General features: G+C 46.8%; 2 protein-coding genes across 2 annotated transcripts in view; both read left to right on the forward strand.

Annotated features, from left to right (window-relative positions):
• AACS (acetoacetyl-CoA synthetase) overlaps positions 1-9,985 on the forward strand; it is a 77,823-nt gene that overhangs the window by 24,841 nt on the left and 42,997 nt on the right. The gene's annotated exons all lie outside the window — the stretch shown is intronic.
• LOC109312732 lies at positions 4,604-8,283 on the forward strand. Its single transcript, XM_019538945.1, has 2 exons — positions 4,604-6,238; positions 7,741-8,283. The coding sequence occupies exons 1-2, from the start codon at positions 5,897-5,899 to the stop codon at positions 8,011-8,013; spliced, it is 615 nt and encodes a 204-aa protein (XP_019394490.1). The 5' UTR covers positions 4,604-5,896; the 3' UTR covers positions 8,014-8,283.

Genomic DNA, 9,985 nt, shown 5'->3' on the forward strand with positions numbered 1-9,985 from the left:
ATGTGAATGTCACGGTTGGTTTTAACATAACAATATCCATGCAGTTTGGATTCCCGTTTTGAAACCGGAGAAAACTCTAGCTTCTCCCCCAAGAGCGTTGCCTGCCGGCAGAGCAGCCCGAGCACAGAAAGCCGCTCTGCAGCCTGCCCCTCGCCCCGTGTCCGAGGGCCATGCCTCCGCTTGGCAGGACTGCCTCTAAGCGTGTAGATAAGTGCCCTTTCTGCGGCTCTGTCTGCCCTGGACCTCTCCAGGAGGGCAGCTCTGTTGCAGACATGTTGGCCCTGGACTGAAGCTGGGCACTCTCGTGGTTGTTTTGGTCCAGATGGGAACGACAGATGTCCACTGTTGACCCTGGGAAAATGTCTCAGCAGTATGCCAATCCCACTTGCCAAAAGGCCTTAGGCATTTAAGAGATGACATCTCATTGGAAACCGCTGGGTCTTGAGCTTCAAAGTGCCTTGGCAACTTTGGAAATGGGAGATAGGGTGGTGCGGGATGGTGACCTGGTCTCTGCTCCATCGGTCCTTGCTTCCTGTGCTTGTGGGCATGAATGGTGCCTCTGCTAGAAGGCACCTTATTTATTTCTAGATTTCTTTTTCATATACATGTATTCAGTAGAAAATGGCAGTATTAAAATGTGGTGTGTGAGGTGAGTTTTTTCCCCTCTTCTTTCTCTCAGGCTCCAGCAGTGTCACCTTAGGACACCGTATTACCGCAGCTGGGACCGGGACAAGTGTGGTTCAGCACTTCTGGGAATCAGGCCTTCAGACTTGCTCGTCCAGGCTCCAGCTCCTCTCTCCCACATAGAGGGGAAGGATCACCTCCCTGGACCTGCTTGTGATGTATCTGTAGATGCACGACCAGGTGCAAGTAGCCTTACACTGGCCACTTCCTCATATTGCTGGCTTATGTCCCTCCCAGAGTGAATGATGTCTCCAAGATCCCTTTCCCACAACCTAGCTGCCTCTAGCTCCGTTGCTGGTTCCTTCTCCCTAGATGCAGCACCCTGCACTGGCCTGCCTTGAATCCCACCCTGTTCTCACCCACCCGCCTCTGCAACCTGTCCCGATGCAGCTGGACTCTGTCCCTCCTCTCCAGCGTGCCCCCCTCGCCCCACAAGAGTACTTCAGAACAAGGATGGGATTTGAACCCTTGTGTGCAGAGCACAATGGAGTAGCAGTCCATCGCCTTAACTGCTTGGTCACCTTGCCAAGCACAGCCTAGAAATTATTTTTTTCCCAGACTCCAGCTGAAGGCTAGTTGAAGTTTGGTGACTAATTAAAAACACAAGGGATGAGGAAATGACAGCAAAAGTTTATTCAATTACTGTTGATTGCAGTGGGCTTTTAATGCAGCTTGATTATCCTATTGATCTCCGTATAGTCATTGATAGAAAAGTTTCCTTTTTTTTTTTTTATGTTACAACTTAAATTAGCCTCTGGTGCGACTTGTATTTAGTTCATACATTTCCTCTGCCTGCCTCTTGTGTCATGTAAATAATCTGAATGAAGCCAAACCTTTGAAAAGACTTAAAATGTCTTGTTTTGTAGGCAGAAAGATTTGGGTTTTTTTGGCCTTTGAGAAGCAAAGCTCTGTTGTATTGCATAGTGATCCTGCAGTGAGTTGTAGGAAAGAGAAATGCATGGAGGATTTTGCCCTAATTTTTAAAAGAAATTATCCAGTTATTCCTATTCCTCATCATAGAAACATCGGCCTTCAGTCTTCTTTCTTGTGCGTATTTCATGTGTTTGTGGTTACTCCTGGATGTTATGTAAAGGGAGGGAGACACAAGCTCTACCGATAGGTAACACAGTCACTAGTTACTTAAGGACTTTGGAAAGCTGTGATTAGCTCCTCGCTCTGCCACAGCCTGCCTTGGTAACCTTGGGCACATCATTTTGTCCCTCTGTGCCCCAGTGCTCTGACTGTAAGTGGGAATGATCCTTCTCTACCTCACAGGGAAGTTGTGAAGATACATCCACTGCAGATTGTAAGGCACATGGGTGCAATGGTAATGGGAGTCAGATGAGTTCCTAACATACAAAAGATAAAATGTTAAGCCTTCTGGGCCCAGACTTCTGTTTAAACGTAGTTTTTCCCAAGTTCGTAGTCAATGCCAGTGTCCAAGCTCTGTATTAGTCAAGTATAAACTGGAATGAAAAAACAAAAAAAGCTGAGTTTGAACCAGTGGGCTGAAGTCCTGCTACAGGTGTCTAACTGAGATGCTCATTTGAGATTCAATTCTTGCAAAGCCCGTACTACACTTACATACTCCAGGTACTCTCAGTAAGCCTGTGAACACTATTTTTGCCTGATATGGATTTGAACTCAGCTTTTAAGCTCCAGGTGGATGGACACCACGTGTAGCTAGATGGCAGCACTGTGATACCTCAGGGCACAGCAGCAGTGGCAGGTAAAATCGAGTCCTGGCTCATGTAGGAAGCTAAGGGAAAAGCAGGTTTGTTCATATATTTCAGTAATTTTTCTTCCCACAAAGCATGTGCCGTTTCTGTCCCTCTTCCGTTTTATTATCAGTTTTTACCTATAATGTATTTCCTTTCCACATGCATCTTCTTTGCTTGTGAAGACCCTCCTAGCTTCATTATAAGCCCTTCAGGATGTCATTATGAACTATACAATGCCAAGTGTGGATTATTAAGGGATGGATAACACTATCTGCAAGGAGAGATAGAGAAACATGCATGTATGGGACAAGAAAGAGAGAGGTTTTTGAGTGAGCACACGGTGCTAAGGCTTGGGTATATGGAAGCAGGGAACAACAAGAGCCAGTGAGGAGAAATAGCCAGGAATAACTTGGCGGGACGGAAAGAGAAGGCTAGGAAATCCAGGACTGCACAAAGCAGAGAAGGAAAGGCGCCCCTGAGAGTGCTTAGGACACTCCCAGGACTCTGGTACGTCCTTCCTAACCCAGCGGTGAATAACTCCATCAATCCATTTTTCAACACCTAAGATTCATCTCTCTCTCCAGGTATTTATGGTCAGTATCTACCTCCATAGTGCCTGAACAAATAAAGACTTACCTATTAACATGTAGTACTGGAGTCATGTAGACATGGTGGTCCAGGAAATACACGAGAGACAAGGATCTCTGTGAGTGGCAACTTTTATTGGACCAATTGCATGGCTGGGAGACATTTAGACAATCTTTCAGGCACAAAAATACTTAGACCTGAGGATGGGTATTTTGTGTCTAAAAGTTTGTCTAAATATCTCCCAACTATGCATTTTGTCCATTGGAAGATATCGCCCACAAACATCCTTATTTATTTATATACAACGTGTTCCTCACTCCACATTCTCCAATCAGCAGGGCTGGAGATAAGCACAAAGCTACCCCAAATGGACTGGGTATTGAGTCCATATACAGTGCAGTTCCTTAGGGCTCTGTGTTGGGACCAGTGTTGTTTAACATTTGTAAATGATCTGGAAAAATGGGATGAGTAGAGTAGTGAGATGGCTAAAATTTACCAAACACTTCTTCAAAGTGGTAAAGTCAAGGTGCACTGTGAGGAACTCCAGAATGGTCTGACACAATTGTGCAAATGGGAAGCTAAATGGCAGATGAAATTAAGTGTAGATAAGTATAAGGTGATGCTCCTGGGCAAAAGTAACCCAACCTATACCTACATTCATAAAAGTCTCATGCCCCCCAAGGCTGGGAGGGCACAGCGACCACCCACAGGCAGTAGCGGTGGCAGGGGCTGAGAGGCATTCTGTAGGAGAGAAGGAAATCTCCTTCAGACTGAGAGAGCCCCACAAAACCAACTGCTTTAAGCAGATTGCACATCCAACCAAACCATCCAGGTCTGCTCCCGGAGACACCTGACTGTCTAAAACCCCCATATATCAAAGAGGGGGAACAGCACTGGCCTTCTAGAAGAGAAGCTGGCCTCTCTTGTAAGGAATCAATAACAAGGCACATTGATTAGGAGTTAACTTGTATGAGTTAATTGCAGAGGTAGGTATGGATTAGTGATCAGAACATAGCACTGGACACTAGGAACTCCCAAGAGCTCATCCAGACCCCAGCATTAACTCCTTCTGCGCTCTTGGATGTATAAGAACGTGGCACAAGTCTCTTCAGGACACATAAACACAGAGACACTGGAGAGAAATGTGAGGTGAAGAGCTCTTTTGCAGGATGCATGCAATATAAAAGCTCTAATGTGGCTCATGGATCATTGTCTCCATTCTCTCACAGGAATTATGCAATGCAAGTCTTCATTCCTAAACGCCTTTCTGAACATATGGCACTCTCCCCCTAAGGATATCAAGCATTATTGTTAATATGGGGATCAACTCCCCATAAAAACCTTTGCAGAGTCTCTTTCTGTTCTGGCGCAGGAGCCTTTGGAAAAGATGATGGCACTAGGACCCATACACCAACTCAGAGTTAAGGAAGTAGGTCTAAGCTGTGCTGAGTGAGAATGGTCCTCGCTGTACAAGCTCCGCACCATAACTTGTCTTCCTTGTTCAGCCTTCCCTGCACCTTCTCTGGATAAGATTGCTGCCTGAATATGGCTGAGGAATATCTACAGGGCCTATTTAGCTTCTGCAAAACAGGACACAGAAGACAAGGTTCACATAATGGCAAAGTATTTACAGAACTAATCAAAGGTCTCCAGAGACAGACTACAATACAAGAAGAATCTGGCTTGGGAAAAAGAGCTGCTGGAAAGGCCACATAAGTAGCAACTCTTTGTCTTTATAAATATTAATGAATTCAACTTTGCTGTATTCCTAAAAGGGAGATATCTATGTCAGCCCATTCTGGAGTTAGGGATATTATGATCATCATAGTTCCATTCATGTCAATGCTAGATTACTTCAGCTAAGGATCTGGCCCCTGAGAGATTAAGTGTCTGGTCCAAAGTCATCCAGAGCACCACAATCTAATCATTTCCTAGACACCTGTATGCCATGCTGCAGATGTGTTCAGACGATATCCCCATTAGACCGTACAGCTTCCTCTTACAAGCATCGTATCTTTAAAATGTATACACCAGGTCCTGTGCAATGGTGAATGCCCCTAAATCTTGTTGGCTTTATGGGAAGTTGCCAGAACTCCACCTTCTCTCAAGATCACTGTGGTTCACTTTCAGAGGGTGCAAATCTAAGGCATCAGTCATCGGCAGACCTAGAGTAAGAAAGCAGCTCATAAAGAGCAGGGAACAGACCACAGCAATAAGCAAGCGACTGAAAAACAGGATAGATCCCATTACTCATGGCAGACAAACGGTATTAACACAAGAAACTGACTTCAGTAGGTCTGCTCATGTGAACAAAGGGCTCAAAGTCAAGTTCTCAACGAGACCAGGTTGCCAGCTTCTCCGATTCCCTAAGTGGAATTGCTGGTCCCACTCACGCCCCAGTACGAAGGTAGTAGTGTAATGGACCAGCCAGGCCATTGTTTTAATACTGGACTCTTTTCAACTCTATAGCCCCATTCATCTGAGGTTTTCAAAGCACCACACACAAAGGGCAGGTGTCATCCCTGCTTTGGAGACTGGCAAACTGAAGTACAGAGAAGTTAAACCAATGGCAAGAGTCAGCATTAGAAAACAGTCTTTGTAACTCCCCGTGCCCCATTCTAATCACTAGACAGCATTAGGTTGTTGCATCTTTAACTCCTTACCTTGTTCACTGAACAGAGATTTGCATTCCTTATGACATCATAGTACCTATCTGAAAACAAATCCACAGCAGGTGAGATCACCAGCTTACAGGTAGTTTGGCTTCAGTGACTAAATGATAGAAGGAAACACACTCAAGGCAATACAGTGAGCTCTCAAGGCCACTTGCTGGACCTCTGGCAACATTTGGTTCATGGTGGCAACCAATTCACAGGAGTCTTTTCTGCTAAAAAAACAAGACAATGTTTATTCAAAGTTTCTTCCTGGGTGTTTCTCTCTGGGCTGTCTGCTTGTTCCAGAATGGCCTTTGCGTTGGTGGTCGCCCAAGCTGGAGGAGAGTTGGCATGGATATTCTTCCAGAAGATCTGAAAGAAATGGAGCTTGAAACACAGCGTATGTCTACTTGCCTGCCCTACCCTTTGGACCAATTATCTCTCTACTTTACCAACCTGGAAATAACCAAAGGCTGGCTGGATATCCTGCGCTTTAGCGTCAAAGTTGTTCTTTCTCTCCTCTGCTCTTTATCTGTACACTATCTTTGGATCAAATGGAAGCTGCATCAAAGAAGTGATGTGAATCCTGCAGTGAGTAATGTCCGTTACCAAACTCAAACGGTCCTGGCTCAGCAGAAACCAACTGTTTTGCCTGGAAGGCTGGAGAGGCAGTGCCCATTTGGGAATTCAGAAGCAGTAGAGGGTGGCAGTATTGCCACTGCTCCCCTGCTGCCGAGTTCCCCAACCATGGGGTGTCCCATGAGCCAGATGCCATGGTTCTGTGGACCACATCTGGCCCATGGGCCACAGGTTGAGCATGCCAGTCCCAGGTAGATTACAGTAGCGGTGCTCAATCTTTTGGTTCAATGAGTAAACGAGTGGTGTGGGGCCAATCCATGGGACAGATTAAGCCCTACACACCAGAATCAGACACTGGGACCTGGCACTGTTCCCTCCCATCTCCATGCACTGGGTCTGGGCACCAACCCCTCCACCGCCACATGCTGGGATTAGCGCCTGGCAGCCTTGCACCACCCACTCTGCCCCAGCATGCTGGATTTGAGCCTCAAGGGCCTGGAGTTGCCTCCTCTGTCCCATAAGCCAGGATTTGGCCCTAGGGGCCGAGCACCACCCCCTCCTGTCCCTACATCTTGGGGTTGGGTCCCAGAATCCTGGAACTACCCCCTTCCAGCCCTCTGTACCAGGATTGGGTCTCAAGGCCCTGGCACCGCCCCTTGCATGCTAGTTCTGGGCTGTGGAGCTCAACTGTGTCCCCGCCCAGCCCTTAGCACTGGGATGGGTCACTTGATCCAGAGCTCTGGTCCTGGGGCTCCCCAGCAGTCTGGACATCTGGCAGCATGATAGCAATGCCACTGCCCACCCTCCACTGCCAAATTTCCAGATCTGTAGGAAGCCCCATAGGCTGGATTACATGGCACTGCAGCATTGATCTGGTCCATAGGTCAAAGGGTGGCCACCCCTGGATTAAAGCATAGCACTGGAGATTCTTTCGGATTAAGAGTTATGACCTACATTCCTAAATCCATTTTTGGACATTCAAATAAACAGTCTAGTTGTCAAAAATGAAGAGATTCAAGCTCTCCCACTGACTCTTCCTCGCTCTCCATGGAAAACCCACTATAAGCCCATACATATCCTGGAAGCTGCTACCATGAAGTTCTCCTTTTAGCTCCTGAATGTTAGAGACTGGTTTAAACCCTAGAATGGGCAATGGGGACGTGTTCAAGCACTTGACCTGCAAATGTAAAACTGGTGAGAGTTTCCAGTTGAAGAGAGGGGTAAGAAAAGGAGGTTGTCTTTACAAGAAACTGCACAGAACAAATCTGTGGCAGTGGAAATAAGAGAGTCTAGGCCAGGGCCTGAGGCTGGCATAAACCAAATTAGCTCCATTGAAGTCAAAGAGTCAGATCATTGTGTAAATCATTGTAAAGGTCAATGGAGCTGATTTACACTAGTTGAAGGTTTGGTCCACTGACACTTGAGTTTTTAAATAAAAAGAGATCTGGCCTGGTAGTCCGTGACTCTTGAAGAAAGGAATAACATTCCCCATGTTATGGGCTCTGTCTTTCCAGGTAGTAAGTCAGACCTCCACAGTTTCGCTTGCAACAGAACTCTGTGGTCAGCACACCTCCAATGTGGACAAAATGCCGTCGAGACTGGTGGCAAATACATCCAGGATGCTGAAATACCTGAAGCACAACTGCCACCATGAAAGGAAAGAAGTCCCACCATGGCAATTAAATAAAAGGAGAAAGGTGGAAGAAACTGAAGATGATGAAGACATCTTCCCTGCTTGTCCATATAACCACTGCTCCAGTGTGGACACTGTGATGCAGGAAGTGTAAATGGAAAAAGGGGCCGCTCCTTCTCTACAAAAAGATAAAAAGCATATGTTTATGCTCCGATACTTGTTCTCCAAATTCTTTACATGGATGTTGTTAAGGAAGTCAGTGGGGGCACTGAACAGAAATCAATAGCTGTGTGTTGGACATTAGATCATTAGCTGATCAGTCCATCTAATGATGACAATTGCGAAGTTGAATTCTGTCATTGACAGAATAGAGTGGGAGGAGGGAAGCAAAATGGTCCAATTGAAAACAAAGGTTTCAACACTCGGGTGAGGGTGTTTTGAATTTCAAATATAAATGAAATAACACTATCCTTGGCAGAAGAAAGCCACCATTTCCCCCTACACTTTAGCTATACTGAGCCACGCTAACAATATGAAGCAGCTCAGGAGCTGGTCTATCCAATTAGCTGCAGCTCCCCTGGCAAAAAGGCAAGTGCCAGTATAGCACAGAGCTGGAGCACTACTCTTGCTCCTGAGCACGTTCCAAGTGGCCAAGCAAAGGGGGCATGGTGGGAGAACTATGGTGGGGCTACAGTGAACCCTGGCTGCAAGAACAGGTCCTCAGGGCAGCAACTGTCAGGTGTAACAGAGCTGTTTTTAGACTCTGCTAAGTTGCCCCAGAGACCAAACAGGTCCATTGGTGAATTGTGTAGGTGAATTGCCTTGGAGCCACACCAGGAGGAATCAGCTTCACCCCTTCTATCTGATCACTGGCAGGATCAGGAAATCTGAGCCAGATTTTTCCTCTTCCCTAAGAGTTTTTTTACAGTCTGGTTAACTAGCTACCCATGGCCCATCCACAATGTCACAGATGAACACCTGGTCTCAGCAGCTGAAGGGGCTGATGACCTGAACAGCACAACACTTAGAATTCATGGGGCCAGATCTTCAGCTGGTGTAAATCTGCCTTACATCACCGATTCAAGTGGAGCTTGGATGACTTCCACCAGCTTAAGATGCATGCCCCCTTGGTGTCACCACGCAGGGTCCTGCAGGATGGCCGTGATCTCCAAGGCCCCCTTCCCATGCTATGTTGGCCCAAAGGGCACCCTCGATTCTCACCCTCCACGTCTTGGATGGTACATATATTAGGGAGGCTGCCTTTATGACTTCTTGGACACGGTTTTGCTGTACCCTGACCCCGTGGGCTCCTGGACCCTTTGTGGGTCCCATTCTGCAGTGGGTGTTTTGGGGCACCCTAGCCTTATGGGCCATGCGTGGCTTCAACCACCCCTTTACTGTGCCCCAAACCTCACAGATGGAACTGACATTTGGTACAGCTGTGCATCTCAGGAGTTTCTCTCTCACCTGACCAGTCCAGGAAGTCCACTCACTCAGCCTGGCCATAGCGGCAGGCACTCTCTCAGGCCTTTTCACCTCAGAAAGTGGTTGCTACAATATCAGCTCCCAGTTCGACCAGAATTTTCAAAGTTTCTAGTTGTCCCCATGCAGCAGTACAGTGAAGGAGAGTAACCTGGGTGAGATGTGGAAGACAAGCCATCAAAAAACACACAGAATTTCTTTTCCTTGGGGTGTATTCTCATAATACTTCAGCAACTTCCTTCCTTACAGGATCCCTGAGTGATACATAGACAGCACACCTAAAATACAGAGCTGTTTGGATGAGAAGCAACCAACCAACCAGGACACAGCCCCCAGCTGGGGTAGGAGAGAACAGTGTGGCCAAGAGAATTTCTCAACGCGCCGTGCAAGGAGTCCATCACAGAGTGAGAGAGAAAAGGAGTCCAAAGTCTCTCGTGAGAACTTTATGGCAAGATTTATGGAGGAGAAAAGAAATTGAATTGCAGGAAATAAAACACATGTAGGCAGCTAAATCAACAGAAATGGTTAAGGAATACTTAACAGCGGAGTTACGGGAGGGGAGCCAGGAAGAAGCCAAGACAGGAATGAGCAGTGTGGAGAGGTGGAGCTATGATGGTAGGTGGGGATCCAGGGCCAGCTTCAAA

The sequence above is a fragment of the Crocodylus porosus genome, unplaced genomic scaffold, assembly GCF_001723895.1.
Source record: "Crocodylus porosus isolate Cpor-Errol unplaced genomic scaffold, CroPor_comp1, whole genome shotgun sequence".
NCBI lineage: Eukaryota > Metazoa > Chordata > Crocodylia > Crocodylidae > Crocodylus > Crocodylus porosus.

Coding starts and splice junctions, on each gene's coding strand:
- LOC109312732 (XM_019538945.1), top strand. CDS start 5,897: ATGTTTATTCAAAGTTTCTTCCTGGGTGTTTCTCTCTGGGCTGTCTGC. Junction 6,239..7,740: donor GAAGTGATGTGAATCCTGCA/GTGAGTAATGTC, acceptor CTGTCTTTCCAG/GTAGTAAGTCAGACCTCCAC.